Source organism: Patiria miniata, unplaced genomic scaffold (assembly GCF_015706575.1).
Source record: "Patiria miniata isolate m_02_andy unplaced genomic scaffold, ASM1570657v1 HiC_scaffold_6, whole genome shotgun sequence".
Taxonomy (NCBI): domain Eukaryota; kingdom Metazoa; phylum Echinodermata; class Asteroidea; order Valvatida; family Asterinidae; genus Patiria; species Patiria miniata.
The window spans coordinates 2,931,721-2,952,455 of record NW_024037073.1 but is presented as its reverse complement, the minus strand read 5'-3'; the positions used below and the strand labels follow the sequence as shown (position 1 = coordinate 2,952,455).

Below are 20,735 nucleotides of genomic sequence, written 5' to 3'. Positions count from 1 at the left end.
AGTTGGAATTCTAATGCTAAAGGGGCATCATACGTACATATGTACATGAACACAACTTGTACACAGTTTTACTAGTATACTGCATTCAGGAGAATACGTACATGATGTACCATGTATTTGTCTTTTAGCAAAGGCACATACAGTATGCATATGATGCACATCATGTGTCATGTGTGTGAGGAATACAACAATGTCTGTGCATCCTTCGTAATATACAATGTACATCGGAACGTACATCCCATGTAGGTGTTCATGTACATGTACATGTACATGTATATTTACAAATATTTGTAATGCATTTGTATGACAACAGTGTGCATTTTCTCCTGTACGTTGCTGATAGTTTTGCCTACTGTGGTAGACAAAGGATGTTTTAAAAGGAATGTAGTTGACTGTATGGTTTGTAATTTGAATTAGAATACTGAAGAAATAAAAAAGGAACATAAAAACTCCAGATTTATCTATTTCAATGTTACCTGACCCCTTTTCAAAAATAATTTGACACATGAGAAAAGCGTGTATGTTCATTTGTTATAGGCCTACTTGTACCTATGTGACTTCCGGCCTTTTCACACAATCATATTGCCTACCCGTGTTGAAATCAACATGGGTCTATCGTATGTGGGTCTCATCGGATGCTGGTAGGCAAGACACACATGTACTGTTCACACTTACACCGGTCGGTGTGTACATGGGTCTGCTGTAGAAGTTGGATTTTCTACCTGGGTAGAGCCTCTCCACCGTACCATGGTACTGACCAGGGTTGGATTTTTCCCATGTAGATCGCTGGACTTGAAGCCATGTTGGATTCCTGCTAGTGTGCAAAGGGTCCCTGAAATCTCTGTGTTGGACATAGGTCCAATGCAGATATTTTGGATAGTGTGTAAGGCCCTTGAGTGAGCCTTTTTAACCCTCCTTCTCTGGCGGGCAAATTCAACAAAGCCATCACAGCAGTTGAGATCCCATCAAGTGACTGTTTTTAACAGTTAAGAGCTCCCTGTCTACATAAAACAGGAGTGACTGGCTGTGACTGTTTGTAAATTTCTGTATGTACAATGTAGCTTTGCCTTGACAGTAGGTGATTGATACAGTAAAAGCCAGCTGTACCTAGGCCCCCCCCCCCCCACAAAAAAATTCTGCTTCCAGTTACCCGACCGATCCTATTTTTACGGCGTGATCCTAAAATTTTTATCGGCAGATTAAAAAAAAAAAATTAAAAAAAAAAAATTAAAACAAAATACATTTCTGCCTCCATGAAGCCATTATGGAAATGGGGCAACCAGTCTATGCCTGTTTCTGTACGGCAGGCTAGGCCAACATTGGTAGCGCGCACCTGACACATACACAGACTCAGAGTGCACTGCAGTTGCAGGTCAGATTTGACAACGTAAACATGCCCTGTAAACATCCATGGAGAAAGAAGATTTCTGCAAGTTAATTCACAGAACTTGATCTCTCTTGTCTGTGCATGTATTTTCCGTGTTCATGAGTTTATTTTGGGGTTGTACCGTTCATACTTTTAGCAATCAGCACAGCATGAATTTGCCCGAGACTTCCTGCCGGGACACGAGGGTTTGTCGCCCGCCCAGGGCATCACGCCCAATACCGTGCGAAATACGGACATTGTTGGCCAGTTTCCCATCGTGACTAGCATTGTGCATAGTGGTGTACACAACCTGAATTCTCCGTTATTTTTAAGAAATACCCACCGTAAATACATGTAGTTTAAAAATTAAGGCAGGTTTTTATCACAGTTGGTGGCAATTTCTTTATTGCATTCGTAGCGCTAAATGGAAATAGTTCAGACTGAAATTTGCATATATATATAATTGAATACAAAAAAAATGGAAAAAAAAAAATTCTGACCTACGGTACCTACCCTAATTTTGAAAGGCATGTAATTGGAAGCAGAAATGTGGGTTTTTTTTTGTTTTTTTGGCCCTACGTGGTTTTTGTCTGTTGATGGAATTTGACTAGTCACAGTTCTTACTAGAATTGCATAGCTGCCAACTAGTACGATTTTTTCGTAATTATTACGAATTGTTTGTTAAATTACGAAAATACGATTTGCCTCTAAAACATTACGAATTTCCCATTTTCTACCTAACGAAAAAAAAATACTTGTAAAGTATCGTTTTTGACCAAAAACTTCTGGCGAAATGTCGCGATAATGGATGGACTGGTGACAAGTCTAATAAGAATGCAGTCAAGCACCTGATAGACATCAATGCAGTGTGCGCAGTGGAGTACTTTAGGACCAGACTAAAAATATTTTTCAATGGTGTATCATTTGTGTGCATCTCGTGGATGTGTGGTTGTGTGTACTGTATCATGTATGTGAGTACTTTTCAGTGACGATCGTGAGCACTTTCAGTCGCTTATTGCCCGAATGAGACCCATCAGTGCGAGATTTTAATCATGGAATTTAATAAGAGTATGGTTGGAATAATTGGTAATAGAGTTTGAGTTTATCACAACGGACAGAAAAGATAATCAACATGCGTTTGCAAGGTATGTTGGCGGGATATTTCTATTGCATACGGTGGCCCTAAATCATTGTGTGTAAAAACATGATACGAACTCGAAACTACACATCGATAGCATGCATCTCAAAAAAAAATATGCGCACATGTTATTGTTGTTATTATTTATTTGACTTCAACAAACAAATACAGACATTAAAACAAAATTAATTTAAAAAACTTTTTTTTATTTTTTTTTTTATTTTTTTTTAATTTATTTATTTATTTTTTTTAAATTATCTTTTGGCCTACAGTACATTATTATTCACAACAAGAAGGGTATGCACATGTATGTGTTCATGTAAACCATGTACCTGTACTCGATTTTGGTAAAGCTTTTGATAAAACGAGAAGTTGAAAATGACCGCGCGGGTTGATTACTAATTGGGATTTTGAAAAGTTGGCAGCTATGGAATTGTGATCTGACTGTTGGTGACTAGCCTGTAGATTTATAAAGGCATGGCAGGGGTAGAAGATTGATTTTTGACTGTTCAGACAGCAGAAGGGTTTTAGTCCAACAAGTTACAGGGCCTGACATTTAGCAGAACCTTTCTCAAAGGATAAACGATGCAAAATACCACGGTTGGATGAATAGTATTTCAATGAAACACATGGATTTTTGGATTGCAAATGTTTAACTGTGCCCTTTGTCACACGTCCCCTGTTGAAGGGGGCCATCCTTAAATGACCTCCTTTGCAAGCCGTGATATGTTATCCAGCCAATTCAGAGACTAATAGTCATTGAAAGCTCAGCAATGGTTCATGGCCTTTGGAGCCCCACCCCCAAGGGGGGGCAACTGTATCCCCAGTCCACCCCGGGGCACAATTTTATATTTTTCCATTTATAAAGCAACTTTCCTTTGCTCCTGTGAGAAAAAAAAATATAATGCAATACCTGTGAAGATGTAATATGTCATTCTCCCACACTGATAAAGAAGCTTTTTAGGTTACTACTTTAGAGAAATCTCAAAGGGTTTGGGCCTAAAACCTGACAATTTTGCAAACCTTATATGACACTGTCAAAATAGTATACAAATATTAAGTGGCTCAGCGTGGAATGGGAGGAATATTATCGCAAGGTAAAATCTGGACTTTTCCATTTCACGAGGCGAAGCCGAGTGAACTGGAAAAGTCCAGATTTTACGAGCGCTAATATTCCTCCCATTTCACAATTTAAAGCCACTCAATATTTGTTTTATATAACTGACATATACATGTAGATCCTTGTCATTTGATATATTTGAACTTTTTTGTCAATACAAAACTGGAGGAAAATGTATTTCTCTCTTCCAAACCACCCTTTCACGAAAATGTTTGAACCCAACGCTGCAGCGCTGGCTCTTTGGAACAATACGCGCAACGCTGAACGCGCACACCAGCATGCATTTGCACACAAATACCGCGTCGTGATCCTAACTGTTGAATAGTATTTCCCATTCCCCATGGGCGGATAGTACTTTTTGAGCCGCGGCATGAATGGGAGCAATAACAAATGCCACGTGATGTGAGTTCCACCAATCAAATGACAAGGATCTGTATGTCGGTTATATAGCATGAAATATCCTACTTGATTGTAAGTGAGTAATAGGATCAAACATCCTGTGAAGTGCTGTCATTTTCGAGAATTTGAATTACCAACATTTCCTCGCGATTGTTGGGACCAAACCATCACAATTTCAATGGGAAACTGTGCTTGGCGTGGAGAAAAATGAAGATACATTTTTCGCGGTTTTCTCAAAAAGTATATCCTGAGCTGAAATGTCAACAGGTTAGTTTTTTTTTTAATAACCTGCATCAAATGTTTTGAATCGGTTAAAAACACATTTTTTTCGCCTTCAAATTGTGTCCATTACATTTAAAGATTTACTGTCCAGTTTTTGTTTGTTTTAAGTTTCACCCTAAAAAATAGATTGTTTTATTTAAGGCCAAAAAAAATAATAAGTCGGTCTCTGGTCAGCGCGCGCGTCGATTTTAATCATGCACGTCGATCTTTTTTTTCCCAAAATGTTCTGTGGTAGCTCCAACAGCGCCCTCTATTTCCGCACCTCCTCAATTTTTTTTACCAAAGAGCACCAAGGAATGGGAAATTGCACCAAAGCAAATGATCGAAAGCACCAAGGCAAATTATGGAGGACACCAATGTACATGAGGACACCAAAAACGCAAAATAGTACCCCACCTTGTCTGTACAATCCAAGCTTGAAGAAGAAAAAAAAAGCCGCGTGGCCGCGTCAATTCCGGAACTTTGGTCTGACCAGAGACCGAATATTTATTTTTTTTTGGCCTAATTGCTATTTTTTTTATCGTGCAAAAGTTATCTGAAAAAAATAATGAAAGCAATAAACTTGCAGGCTCAGCTTTAATAGCTTGACATTCTCTGCAAATTTTTTTTTTTTAAAATCCAACATTCCAAGATTTTGCCATTGTCTGAGGTACGTTGATTTGCAAACATCAATTCATGCCAGAATTCAACCTCAAACGATCCTTTTGTTCGCCTGTAACAACCTTGCGTTCACATACCTTGTGTCCAGTATTGATTTTTTTTTTACCGGGCGCACAAAAACATAATTCCAATATCGTTATTGTCAGGGTTGACTCCTAGGGCAATCTGGATTAAGTGGACCGTGAAAAAGAAAATTTACATATTTTTTGTACATGTACATGTATGTGTTGAATTGGTGCCTGGTAGTGTTACTGGCAGTAACTTTGACCTTGTGTACGATGTACCAGTAAATGTAATCAACAGATATGTTTTGCACATACATGTACATATGCATATGATGAGAGCTTGTTGACATGGGTTAGTTTTCCCCGAGTCCGCGCCTTTGTGTGGGTTATTTTGCCCGGGGGGGCATCATGTAACCGTGGGAATCTGGTTTTGAGAAACTGGACCCACTTGATCATGTGCAAAAGCGATGTTGTTGTTGAATACAAATATGTGTACTTTGATATGAGTACGAGTACATGTGTATGAGCATAAGTACGTTAGTCACTGTACCGCCCCAAACTGCCCTACCTTTTACTCCCTACAGTGCCCAAAACCGCTCGAGCATTTTACAGTTTATGGAATTTATCAGTGAATAAACACAATGTAGTGCAGTTCCTAATGGGTTCGACTTGAAGCTTCCATCAAAGTGAAAAATCTCTCAAATGCCAACAAGTTCAAGTGGGAACATAGGCGAGGTTAAACCCATTTGATCCTCAGCCATCACATCAGTAAAATTTCTTGAAAAAAAAAAAAAACGCAACAAATTTCCAGTGGAAACAAGGTTTAAGAGGTGCAGCGAATGCAGCAATCAGTCGATAACACTATTAAGAGACCTACATGTGTGTACCTGAAAGGGCCAGCCGAAGGAATTTGCGGAATGAAAACATCCTGAAAATTTACAGTGGAATAATATATCATCTACCATGTCGTTCTTGTGCACGGGCAGGCGTTTCGGCTTTCGTACTAGCGAACCCCCTGCGCTCTGTGTACACATAACCGCGCATACCTGTTCATGTACATAATAAGACATGAATGTGCAGGCAGCAAGTCATTTTATGTCACCGTACTCGAATGAATGCCAGAAATTAATAGCTGGGATTTTTGGGTGCAGCTTGTGGCCAAGACGCCCCGGGGATGAAAAACAAAATTGAAGCCCCTAAATGTTTATATTGGACAAATATCTTGTTAATTGTCAAGTAGAATTTACACTTACATGAAAAGTATGAACCATGAAAAACATTTACTTAATATAATTCACATGCAAGTAATGTACTCACAATTCCCCCCCCCCAAAAAAAATACTGATTTAAATAAAAAAAAAGAAGAAGTTATTTTGCAATAATATTGCTCGAACATCCAAGTTTGATAAAGTAATTGTATCATTCATTTCTGGTAATGAAACCAAGGATTCCTCAAAAGCGCCCTAGGGACTGTATCTGACAGGACCTGAAGAAACTGGTAGAGAAAAGACAGTGTTAGAGGTGGGAGAAACCCCCCCCCAAAAAAAAATATTCCAGGGAAAACCCACAGAATTAGGTAGGGACTGAAAACCCATCTACATGTGGACCAAGGCAGGAATCGAACCTGGGCCATGGAGGCGGAAGGCGAGGAAAGAACCACTGCGCCATGACTCTCTGAGGCTGGACCTGTGCAATACTTTGTATCCATCAAAAGCAAATTTGATGGATTTTGATGGAATTTGATTGGCTAACTCAGGCATCAGATAGTGTGTGATGCATGGAGTTAGCCCAAACCCTCCCCGGATCCTTCAAATCCACTGGATGGTTTGGAAGGATTTTGCAGGATTGAGGAAGGTACATTTGTGTGTATTGTCTCTAGAGCCACTATTACTTCACGTGGGACTTACATATAAAAGGAAGTGTCTTTACAAAAAGGCAGAGGGGGTTAGGGTTATTGCAATTGTCGTTTGGGTGTTTGTTGCTAAATTTACATCACTAAAGACATTGCCGCAAGTTCAGTTGCTTTTCATCACCATGTGTTGTGTGGATTTGTAACTTGCCAGGAAATCCCAGTGTTTTATTTCTGCCTTTGGATAGCAGGGTGTCTCTTGTGCCCATTTAAAAAAAAGAAAAGAGTGCCAAACGTAACCCTGGACGTATGCGGAATGCATGCACAAACCCTTCGAGGAGTGACTAATATTTTTCTCAACTTCCTGAAGATCATGTTCGACCCTAGTGATAGAGAACAACACCATCAATCACTACATGCATACATGTGTATATTCCTGGATTCTGTGGAAGCCTTAGAGATTGTGTAGTATTGCACCAAGGTTGAAAATAAGTCGGCCGGACTCAGAATACCCATTGGACCTCTGGATTCAGTCTTGTGTTTAAAGGCATATTGAATCATTTCCTTTTTATGCATTTCGTTTGTTCCCAATAATAAAACCACTCAAAATCTAAATAAGAACATCCAGAACCTCACCTGTTGCAGTTTCAGCTCAGTGGATCTTACGCATTTTGAGAAAACGGCGAAAAACCACGCACAACCTTTTGATCGCAAAACACAATTTCGTTAGTGTAACTCTCTATTTCCAATGATTAAGCCAGATGGAACAATTTCTTGGGGTGTTTAGTACCAGTGCGATCTTTAATCCAAGTAAGCTTTGCTTGGTTACTTTTGGGATAAATGTAAATGATCCTATAGACTATTATCATGCTGCGGCCATCTTGATTTTTTCCCATTCATAATAATGTAACCAAAGCGAGGCTGGAAGGAAAAATAGTCTGGTTCTTTTTTGCACAAAAACATTATCATTCAGTACTGTTATTGGATACAGGGAACATGACAGAAATGGTGGCAGCAAGATAAAGGTCTATATGCCTTTAAAGGCACATCGCGGATCATTTGCATGTCTTACATGTTTTCATCTGAAGCAACAAAATTGCTCAAAACCTCAAGTAGGGATGAAGTTTCAGCTCAAAGGATATCATACATCTTGAGAGAAACATCTAAGGGAAAATCAATGGGTGCAGAATTATTTTGGTCTCGTTAGTGGATTCATTGCTAGAGCTTCCAATTCAAAAGATGCTGTTTCATATTTTGTATTGCACCCTCTTGTTTTACATGTCCAACCCCTAAATCAGCACTCGGGGAATGATTTTCATTCATCTAGTTTTGTATGTGACGTTGAGGTCCCAATGGATAGGTACCGGTACATGTACTCTTTACAGTATTTAACGAATTTAGTGAAATCTCGATAAGTCAAACTCTGATAACTCAAAAACCATTCTAAGGCCAAAAAAAAAAAAAATAGTCGGTCTCTGGTCAGACCGAAGTTCCGGAATTGATGCGGCGATGCGTTTTTGTTTTGTTTTTGGGTGGCCTTTTGCGCGCGTATTTCAAAAGCTGCACGCCCTACATGTACATGAGCTCACATTAACTCCTGCGCGTCACATGCTTTATGAACTATTTTTTTTTCAAGACTGCGATGCCTCTACAATATGGAAGGTCTGGAAGCCTCGTTTTTTGCCAGAAATGCCTGTATCTTGTGTTGTAAAAGCGACAAAAGAGTTACGCACATTACAAATTCTAGCATCACTCTCATCTTTGAAAGGATTGATTTTTTTTTAAATGAAAAAATAAAATTCAAAATTGAAAGCACTCCGTCGCGTATTAAATGCATCGACAGAATACTACATGCGTTGTGCACACTTGTATGGAAAGAAATGCATACTGGTACTACAGGTTACTACTCAGTAGTATTTTGTAGCTTTAGGTGAGGTTAGGGTTAAATCTCCAAAATAGTGGGATATTTAACTTACAAAGAACAAGGGGCTAGGATTGCGCGAGGCACAGTAGGAACCAATATGGTGCAGCAAGATCGTACCCATGGGAACGTGGATGTGTGTGCACTTACATAATACACACAAAGTTCATGGTTGGAACATGCAGTAATTGCATCAGGGAGACCATTGAGGTATGGGAGACAGTATGGGCGTTGTTGCCAAACGTGCGAAATGGGCATGGCCTATAGTCAAATCTAGAACAGATCTGACATATTCTTAATTTTTGATATTTTATCATGTTTTTACTCCTCAGTTCAATTACAATACCGTATTTAATAAAGAACACGATGCACATTACATGCAACTCTACACACCAAGATACGTACACATGTATTATGTTCATGTACAAGTTCTGTTACATGTACCGATTATAATGCATGTACATATATGTATACACGAAATGAAAATTTACAATGTACGATTTACGTTGTATTATGTTCACTTATTATTAAAAGCCTTAGCTGAACAAAACCCACTATTTACAGCTTTCAGTTTCATAATTGTATCAACCATACCAGTTCCTCATTTATACCAGTTTTGGATCAGAATCTATGCAATCTGGAAATGTAGGTTTTCGAGTGATGTCTGGTTTCAGGGGCTTCTGTGCTTACAGGGATAGTGCAGAATTTCTTTGCTAGAGCTGTATTAAAGCACAGAACGTTGATCATAAGCACAGAAATCCATGGTTAGGACAGCCATGAATGGACAGTGGGTTTTGGATTTGTAAAAATACTGCAGAACCAGGCATTTGGGTCTTTGGGGAACTTAGTTGGATAGTTACGGTAACAGACTTGATTATTGTAACAGTCTTCTGTATGGCTTACCCACCTCTGAAAAAGCTAAGTTACAACCAGTTCAAAATGTAGCTGCTAGGCTAGTTAGCAACACACAGAAATTCAACCACATATCACCGGTCTTGTGTCAATTACTTTGGCTGCCAGTAAAATTTTGTAAAGATTTAAAAATACTTCTTTTAACGTTTAAAGCTTTACACGGTCGACCCCCAAAGTACATCAGTGAGCTTGTTGGTATTAAGAAGATACGTTCCAACAATAAAATGTGTTTGGAAAATCCCAAGAGTAGAATATTCAAAACACTGGGGGTAGATCTTTTTCATATGCAGCCCCTGAACTATGGAATAAGTTGCCTGCTGGTATCCAACAATCGCAGTTCATTGACATTTGTAAGCGTATTAAAAGTAAAGACCATCTTTTTAAACTGGCTTTAAACTAATTTTGTTGCTCATCTAGGCCTATCAGCCTTTTGTAGCTTTTTTAAGCATTAAGTTATGACCTACATTTGTATCTTTTTAAACTGGTTTATATTTTATGTTGATGTTTATGTATCGGTGTATTGTAAATTTTTGTATTGTCTTGAAATATTGTCCAGCAGTTTAAGTTGTAACTGATTTCATTTCTTGTTTTTTAATGTACTTTACGTGGTATTTTATGTAATGTGCGTTCGATCATTTTTATGTAGACCGCGCAATATAAATTTTAATTTATTATTATTATTATGTTTATGAAACAATCTTCATGTACCTAACTATGAGACTTATTACAATGTGTACAATGTCGCTAAATGTATACATGTGTACATGTCCACTACATTTCCGTGTATCTCTAAATGCACAAATATTACGCTTCTGTAAGTAACTCAATACTTCGGAGAGTTGGCAAAAGTTTCACCGCGGAGCAACTCATCAGACAACATGCAGGTGAAACAAGTCTGCCAGAGCAGACCTTTTGACTGGGCCAGCAGGTGACTCAGTGAGAATTCAACAAGAAACTGCTCCAGGGGTAACGGTCTGTGGAGACGGTTAAGTGTATAGGCCTGGATAACTATTACGGCAGAGAAAGGGGGGGGGGGGTTGTATAACCTTGTCATCTGTGGGAGATGAGTAATAGAGCAGCTGCTTTATCTGACTTTACCAGACATAATCATCATTTCCAGACATAACACCTCAAACTGTTAATCTTGTATGGGAGAAAAATAATTGAACATGATGCAGGGGGAAGTCCATTGCACAAAATTCTGATAGGAATTTGCATTCAGGAAATACCTTGGCAAATAAAGCAAGTACGGTATGTAAACAAATGGCACATTATGAATGTGTGTACCTGTGCGTGTATACAGTGTACATGTACATGTACAATGGTACGATGTATGTAAAAATACCGGATCATCAAGCACATGTGCAAAATGTAGTAATATACCGGTACGTGCAATTGTGTGTTTAAACATATGTGTAAATATTTTGTATTGGATCATGTTCGTGTACATGTACATGTGGGTACACATGTAAATAATTCCAATTCACCGGAATATATTTACACGTAAGTGAATACTAAAATAGCTTTATAAACCGATACATGTACCGGTATTCAATCAACCATCCCTACATGTACTGGTAATTCTCTTTATCTCCTAGGAATTCTATAGAAATGGATTACACTTTCCAGCTGTTAAGTCAAGCTACATACGTACATGGCATGATGTACATGTACATGTACATGTATGATTTACATGTAATACATACATATTTATATACTGGTTGTACAGTCTACAGAAATGATCATCATGTACATGTACATGTCCAGTACATGCACATGTGCTGTATACATATCGGTACAATATATGCATGAACAGTTCCTAGAAATAGTAGAATGCTGACGTCATTTTAAAAATTGTTCATCCCCAACACAGCTAAGCTGACCACCATGAAAAGGAATGGCTAGATAAATATTTTACATCATCATGTGCCTGGCAGAAGCCCTTACACCCTTACACGCATAATTACCAAATATTTCAAGCAGAAAACTGCCTATATTGTAATGGAATGTTAACATTTTCATCGGAAATTAACACAAGTTGTTCCAAAAATTATGAATCCTGCGTGTGATAAATGTTAACTTTGGATTATTTATAGTACGCGTGGGAGAACATTGGATTGATAATACGCATGGGGAACATTGGAGCCTTACAGCGCGATTTCTTGAAAAGTGATTTTTTCGCATCAGAACGCTCACGACCTTCTACCGAGCACCCGAAGACGCACACGAGTACATGTACCATTTACATGTGCACAAGATCCACACTGTATTGTGTACATTGTGAATCCATACATGTACATGTACACAACTTGTGTATAGATGTACGGTGCGTAAACAAAAATATACAGTCACATTAAAAATTTGCTGGCACAAGTGAACAACCCTCGCCCCCAAAAGACTAGGCCGAGTACGGTACATCTGGCCTGCAGGCAATATTGAGTTGACTCCTACTTTTCACCAGATTCCGATGTAACATATTCTCCCTCTGCACACATAGTAACCAATCCCGTGCCGAAGTCGGAGTGGTATTGCCCTACACCGGGTCCACAATAAAAAAAAAAAAAGGGAAAAAAGCTCAGGTGTATAACATGACAGTCAAATGGCCAGGGCGGCTTTTAACGGGCACCTGACGCAAAGTGGTCCGCTGTAAAGTAACCTGTGTGTGTTGTTGATGCTATCGTTCTCCAGACGTTTCAGACCATTTGGTTTTTCTATTTATTTTTTATGTTGCGATAGAAATCTTCAAGAACATTGTGTACTGGCTGGCTCTCTGCGGTCAGAAACCTTTTTGAGGTCGTTGGGAATTTGATCACACATTTGCCATGGGACGAGGCCAGAGTATTCAGTCACCTGTATCAGATCAATTTCAAACATTAATATGAAATCAACTATGTATTTTTGGGGTATTTGACTTACCTAAGAACCTTTCATGTTTATTAAAAACCCTCCCGTCGTCTGAACAGTCACAGACAGATCCAAAAATCAATCCTCTTCCCCTGTCATGCCTTTAGACACAGGCTAAAGTCACCAATAGTCAGGTCATATTTGTAGTAACACTGTGACAATTAGTCAAATCCCATCAACAGACGAAAGCAAGTACAATGTACATTTAACTGGTACATGTATGCACAGCTGGCTTATCAATCAAAAAATGTGCCAACCCCAACGGGCACACTTTTTTAAAAAAAATTGACAGTACAGTGGAATCTCCATAAGTCGAACCTCAGGGCAATTGGCTCAAATATTGAGTTAAGCAGAGTTTTGAGTTATCCCATGGATTTTCTATTCAACAACATTTGATGGGAATAAGTTTTTACTTTAAGTTCGGCCAAAAAAAAAAAAATACTCGGTCTCTGGTCAGCGCGCGCATCGATTTTAATCATGCGCGTCAACTTTTTTTTTTTTCAAATTAACACGGAAGCTACAACAGCGCCCTCTATTGCTGCGCCTCCTCAAATTTTTGTACCAAGGAGCACCAAGGAATGGGGAAATTGCACCAAGGCAAATGATAAAGGGCATCAAGGCAAATTATGGAGGACACCAATGTATAATGAGGACACAAAAAAGCAAAATAGTATCCACCTTGTCTGTACAATACAAGCTTGAAAAAAAAAAAAGCCACCAAAAAAACAAACCGCGTCGCTGCTTCAATACCGGAACTTCGGTCTGACTCTTTTTTTAAGAGTCAATCAGCACCGTTTCCGTATATTACACTTCACAATGTAGTCGAGGTTGGTGCACACATGTCAGACTTTCGTTGGTATAATGGTTGCTCAGTCATAGCTGTGATTGGCCAAAACATCAGCGGGTGGGGCTTAATGGATATTTCTACTCTAGATAACAGAAACCACACCCATTTCATCTTTACAGTGTATTTGCTTGGCTATTGCATGTAATTGTACCGGTTCGTGTACACCAACATTTTTGAATTTACAAACTGTACATTTGTATTTCATTTGTTCTTCATAACGTAAAATAAAACTTAACTATATTAGTTTGTGGTTGCACCATGTGTCAAATCTGTTTTGTGAGTTTGTGAGGCACGTTCAGTTGTGAGACAGTATGCTCTGCCTGTTGGAAGACAATTCAAATCTGATCTAAAACTGAAATTTGAGGAAAAAATGTGTGAAACATACATATAGAGGGCAGTACACTTAAATGGCAAACATCTTTGCTAAATTTTTTGTAATTTGGTGCTTCTATGTGATTTCATTGACGAGAAAAAAATTAAGATGATTGTGTGCATGTGATTTTAATTGGATTGGTCAAACCTTGAAAATAACATTTTAAACACCTGTCAGAACTGTGCACACGTATTTGTTCATTATTTGTTTACTTTAAAACCAGGACCACTGCTAAGGTCTTCAACCTTTTGTGAAGCCATAGAAGTATTATCAGTGTACACGTACAGGTAGTCATTATTAAAATTTTAATGCACACGGACTTCTCTATTGTACAGCTTGAAGAAATTTGGTGTTTTCAATTTCATTTCTGGTTTGGAAAGGAATATTTGAATCCTTTGACATTTATATCCTTCGGGGAAAATTACTTTTAAACTTTTTTTTTTTTTTTTTTCCAGATGCCAAAATTTGTAATCAATCGAGCAGATTCCAATAGAGGGAAAACTTAATTTGACAAATTGTGTTTTCTCGATGCATGAAAACAATCAGTTTTAAGTTTCTGACGGCTTTTTTGTGTCAGTTTCACTGTATAATTGTGTACAAAATGTACACGTTCGCGTATACAATACGTATATTGTTGATGCCTGGAAGTTTTGCCACATGTGTGAATTGTATATACACCTGTAGGTGTCATATTCAAATATACGAAGTCCTCTGTATTAGAGACATGGTGAAAAAAATTCCCTCCCTTCAGCTCACTCGTATACATGTGCGACTTATAACCAGTACGTACAACTTATATCTCGTACGTACGAGATACAAATTGTACATGCGAGATATAAGATGTGCGTACAACTTCCGTACGAGTTATAAATCCTATGCACAAGTTAGCTGGAGAGAGAAATATTTTCACCGTGTCCCTAATACTGCTTCGTACAATAAGACCCAAGATTTGTTTTAGATGAATTTTTTTTTAAATGGTGACAAAGTTTTTACAAAATGATTTTGAGAGAATTGAATTATCAAGTGGAGCACAAATTTGGAAAGAGTTCCATACCTGGACATCTCTTGACACTCTGTGAGACTTGTCTGAAAAATTCCAAGTGTTTTCTCAGTAAATGCTGCAATGTTTTCCCTAGTAAATTTGACTTTTTAGGACATGTTATCACTTTTTGATGGCTGATAGGTCACTGTAGGGGAAAATGAGTGATGTCCATACATGTATGAAATTATACCAGCTGAGTCTTTGGATTTGGTCGAGAGTATTTCATAGTTTTAACTGCATTCTTGTTGCTTTTCAAGGAGAGAGTTGGGACATCTGAGCAAAATTGCTGATGATGACTGATGCTCACGCGAAGACGCTTTGGGTTTGTGCTCATTCAGAATAAATTTAGTCGTAGGTACTTCGTGCAATACGCGCACAAGCCAATACGTGCGCGCGGTGTGCCCCTCCCACTGGGCTGTCAAAAATCATCAAAAGGGGAACCGTGTACTGTTTATTCATGGAGTCTATACCATATTTGAACCAGTTAATGCTGGAAGACGTGTAAATATGACCTGGCAGTGTACATGCGCAGGGGCAGGTGATGGGTTAAAACATCAAGCTTAGTCTACCGCGGTGGACGTTTATAAACGTCATTTGTTCCCATTGGTTTTGTACATACCGTGTCTTGAACTTGAACTTGAACTTGGCAGCTGTACACGGCCTGTTGTAGCAAATCTCTTTCCGTAACGGGGCCTCAGAGTGTTGCAAAATATGAAAAGTGAGAAGAATCACACAAATATTGTACACATGACTCTCATTAGTCAGTATAAAATTAGGCCGATGCTTTTCGTCTTTTTCAAAAATGGTGTTTTTTTCGGTAAAAAATAATCCTGACGTCGAGTGGTTAATCAAACATGTTTGTACATGCACACGATTTGTAATTTAGGGTTCTGTCGCTAATGTCATGTAATCTACCCAACGTATAAGATTTCCTTGCCTCTTTTTGAGGGTTGCAGTTTTAGTTTATGCAATTCCTGCTGGAATACCCCTTCAACATCGTTGCGGCTTTGTGGTGGTGAATTTTTGGAGGGAGGAGAGGTAACTCGATAATGATTAAATTGACGGCAGGCGTGCACGTGGCCTCCACACATTTTCTCGATGACACCATTACTGGTAACTCTCGACTCCCTCGTACCCTGACAGTAAAAGTTGTGTACTCTCTTGATGTTGCCCCGAATTGTGGTTTCATGGTAAAGTATCCTGTACTTAAATGATTGCATTTTGAAATTTTATTCCCAACTTTGGAGAGATGCTCTAGCCTTACCTCTAGCGTAATCGAACCGTGTGGATCTAGTAACAGAGAATTGAGTGGCAAAAAAATTGTTTCCCTCTACTTTCTACTTAGCATTGCAAGCTATTGGGCGGAAAAAAATGCTCCAAAATAAAGAAAGTCCAATTGTCGGACTTGTTCTTGTGGGACGCGAAGTACGCGTCTGCGTGTCTTATTTTATTCTGAGTGCGTGTACAAACCTGTAGTGAACAGGTATTGCAGTCACTGTGTGGACCTTTGAACAAAAGATGTCCACATAGTGCAGGTTGTGAAGACATTGTGTGGATTTGGCCAGGTCCAAACATAGTCAGTTGGTTCATGGGCAGAATCGTGACCGACTGGTCCAAAGCTCAAAACTTACCAGATAGATTCTTATAAACCTAGAGAAGATATTTAGAAGAGGTGACATCTGAAATTATTTTGGGACGGGTGCCTAATTTGCATAAATCGTAAATACCGGTAGCTGCCATCTAATATATTTATTCCCATATTTTGTATTTTTGTATATTTTTTTGAAAAGTCTTTTTAGGGGATTCTACTTACGTATCCTTACCGGTACTTAAATAACATTTTCTAAAGCATACATATGTAAGTGACTGGATGATTACAAGGACATACATGTATGAAAGATTCAAAATGGTTACCATTATATCCTAAAGTTGCACGCATTTATCTTTTGCGCCAGATATCAAGTGTAGTCTTGCCAAACCTTGCAGTATTGATGAGCTTAAAATTCCCAAAGTTACTTACTGGCACAGTTACCCTAATAAAACTATACAGAAAATCATGTGAACGATGAAGTAAAGTTGAAACAAAATCACACCCAGTGGGATTCGAACTCATGACCTACAGATGTACAGTCCAATGTGGTGTCCACTAGACTACAGCAGGGACTCGCTCCACTGAATTGTTTTAAACATTATATTAGTGCATGTACATCATCATCCGCGTAACCTTAAGGGCTAGACATCAACTTGACCATAACCTGGCATTCAAGTTCATTACAGGACGACAGCAAGTAAGTTTGCAAATGAAATTTGAGATGTTTCATTTTAAACTAAACTCGTGACCAGTGTACAATGTGTATTTGTACATGTACCATTACAGTAGTCCTTGGTTAATACACAAACTTACTGGTACTTTCACATTCGGTCATTTTGTCACATTTGGGATTTTAAATGTGTGACTTAATAATGAAGCGTCTAAGGTTAACAAAACCAGTCTTGGTCTCGATCATGGTACCTTGGCATTTAAATTGTGTTGCTTTTTCACATAGAATCACTTACATTTAGTAAATTAGATTGTACATTGTACACAGTGTACATGAACATGCTCCAAGATGATTTTTATGCCGATTCTCTGATTGGTCTTCGATAGTGTTGTCACCTACACATTTTTTTTAAACGTTATTAAGTGAAATCCTTCAAAAACAATCAAGATGTTTTGGAGGATTTTGCAGGATTTTGGAAGACACATTTGCATGGGTCAGCCACAATTACTTTGCACAGGGCATCAGTGGCACGCACCCAGGATTTGGTTGGTTGGCTCACATTTTTTTTCACGTTTTTTTTTTGGGGGGGGGCCTTTTGGGTATGCCACTGCAGGGCATGGCACCCTTTGAGATTAGATGTTTAAACACAAAGTATATCACTGCACTATCCCTATACATATTACAGTTGACTTAAATGTATGCTGTTTTCTGTTTTCGTTTGATTGCAGTTTCCAGAACATGACTTCTACGGAGTCTATGACAAGATTCTGCTATTCAAGCATACCCCGGGCGAATCCTACGTCTTACAGCCAATCACATATGCCAGTGAGATTCCAGATGGCTCATTGGTGGAGGCTGTTCTATCTGGTAGGTGTTCATGTATTATATGGCCATTTCTGAAATCTTGGCTTTGTCACCAGGTTCGGCTTCATCTCTGGCTTCAGCACCATGATGTTGGAGTCTGAAGGCAAACTTGGAAATGAGGCCAAGTTTTGGTAAAAGTCCATGATCCTGTGTTCATCTTGGGGAGGGGGGATTGTTACCTCTCTTTTTACTCTAAAAAAATTCGCAAAGATCATGAAGTTATTAGTTGGCACATTGGTGGAATGTGTTTTATATTATCAATTATAATTTTGGTGTTTGGTGTAGAAAAGCTGTATACATGTACTGTCCATGGGGGTCAAAGTAGACTGTTCGTCAACCTTGTGAGGCTAAAGTTTCATTATTTCCACACAGTCAAACTTAAGTGTCCAATTGTTAAGTATCTTACTTTCTGACATTGAGAACGATGTACATGTAGGTGGGAATGCATTGCAATTGAAGCCATAATGCAGCACGCGTTGACATCAGTTTTGCTTTCAATGCTTGGTTAGTTGGGACCGGAACTGAAACTGTATGCCAATGATCTCTGGATTAAGTTCAAGATTAGTAGAAGCAGCTTTATTGAGCCAGCATTGTGTAATTGCTGTATGAGGAAGACAGTTTATTGGCAACTTGTGTTGTTTTTGTAACTTTTCAGATACTTTACTGGCCATCAGTAGCCTACTGGTAGCCTGCTCCTTGTACTGCATGCATTCTAGGCACTTTGAGTGATGTAATGAGTTTAATTGGTCTAAAGAGTTTAAAGGATAGGGTGGAGGGAGGGAGGGGCGGTGTCAAGAAGAGGGAGAATCAATTTGCATGAATCTGTTTTATTCTTATCCCTGTTTCAGTTTTTGGTGAAGCATTTGAAGGTAAAATTAATTCCTTTTTTTTTCAAAACATGAGCAGAATCATCATTCAAATTAACTACATAATCATAATACAATAATTTATTTTCTCATGATGGAAACCCACTGCTTTTCTCAAGTTATACGCTAATAGAAATTTACATATAATCATCTATTCATGCAATATTTACTCAAACTTCATTGTTCATTTAATAACAATCACAAGTGCAGATTTCACCATGAATCACACAAAAACATTCATAAAACACTTTCCTTTGTTAATTGCAAGCAAAATGAGTGATTTGGACATGTTTTAACCAAAATTTGATTCAGTTTGACATAAAAGCATCCATCTATGCACATGTAGCTTTCTCCATGTAAATCGACCATTAAATTATTTCTTTATATTTGTACGATATTCTTGAAGAGTTGACCATTCCAATAAGCCATTTGAGAGTTAAATTTGAATAAAATCTGGAACGCTGACTTAATCCAATTCTTTGCACGTTTTAACTTTGCATTCTCCCGACCAAAGAGACTGTTACTATATCACATGATTCGGGGCAAGCCTTTTGCTAGCAACCTCCGGCATGGTCTGGGCCCAATTTCACGGCACTGGTTAACAGTTAGCAGAAAAGTTGTGCTTAGCATAGCAGAAAAATCTGCTTACGGTACCTTAAGCACTATTTTACGACGAGGATGTGCTAACGGTCGCGCGTGCATGGAAATTTCTGTTTTTAGATGTACGTCACTGAGTTAAGCAAATTTTTCCTCTGAAGTAAGCGTGCCTTTTGCTGTGCTTATGCTAATGGTCTTCCTGAAATAAACGGAGGCTCTGTTAGCAGAAAATCGTGTGCTTAGCAGCGCAGTGAAATTGGGCCCCTGTGTCTTTGTGCCATTGGCACCCATTGTCAACGATGTACTGGTTCTGAGCGACTCTTACGTAACCATGCAAGAGCTTGCCCCGAATCATGTGATTAGCAACAGTGTCTTTGGTCTTGAGAATTCAAAGTTAAAATGTGCCAAGCATTCTGAGCAATTCAGTGTACCACATGTTTTTCAAATGTAAATCCCAAAAGGTATAGGTTACTCGCTAATGACTTATTGATTTGCTTTCTTTAATTTGTTTTTCCATTGCCATTGCTACAGTTTATTTACAAGGTAATCAAGTACTCTTTTCATACAGTATACATTTTGTAATTTTTATCACAAACCAAGGGGGGAAAGACTATGGGCTCCGTGCGCCAATGAAAGAGGGCGCCCTTTTACCTAGCAACGACGTCCCATGGGTGGGACATTTAGCTGTTTTTTTGCACCGTTCCTTGTGTGTGCCGCACGTATACCAGGGGATTTGTACTTTGTATCTTGTACGCGCAGTGGTACGGCCGCGCGTCGCGGCAAAATTGCAGTCAGGCAAGATGGCGTCAGTTGGTCACCGCCAACTGTACTTCCTTTGCCGGTGAGGGGTACTTGTGAACGGAGCGGATTCAAGGTGGCATTTCCAAAAAAAAAGTAGACAAAAAGTGTAGCTGTACCGGCACATGTAGAAGGAATCTGTCCGCATTTTGCATGTTGAGGAATACATGAACAAAACAACATGCGTGGTTTTTTTTTTAAAAGAAGAATTGTCATCACAATAACAAAGCAAATTTACACCTGGGCAAGTCCAAGAATTTGCGCACGCTATGTCCCATACGTGATCAAAGTTTAACCCTCTAAGATATTCATGGTTTAAGTTTTTTTTTATTTTCTACTGTTGGGCATCTGCAAGGATAGAATTTGTATGTTGTTAGTGTTTGCGATGATTATGAAACATGGTGTTATCGGTACGGTACGTATGGGACATACAAGGGACCTTTTCTTGGACAGTATACCAGTACCCACCTGCACATTTCACTCAACATGTCAATGATGTCATTCGTGCAGTTGTACATGTACATGTGCGTG

General features: G+C 38.8%; 1 protein-coding gene across 3 annotated transcripts in view; it reads left to right on the top strand.

The window, feature by feature from the left end:
- LOC119742640 (serine/threonine-protein kinase D3-like) overlaps nucleotides 1-20,735 on the top strand; it is a 67,635-nt gene that overhangs the window by 11,631 nt on the left and 35,269 nt on the right. For 2 of the 3 annotated variants that reach the window (XM_038218777.1, XM_038218774.1), the window contains exons 2-3: nucleotides 17,808-17,946; nucleotides 18,792-18,812. In XM_038218777.1, the coding sequence (XP_038074705.1) occupies nucleotides 17,808-17,946; nucleotides 18,792-18,812 (160 nt within the window). The remainder of the gene's footprint in view (nucleotides 1-17,807; nucleotides 17,947-18,791; nucleotides 18,813-20,735) is intronic. The other variant, XM_038218776.1, reaches the window with a different exon arrangement.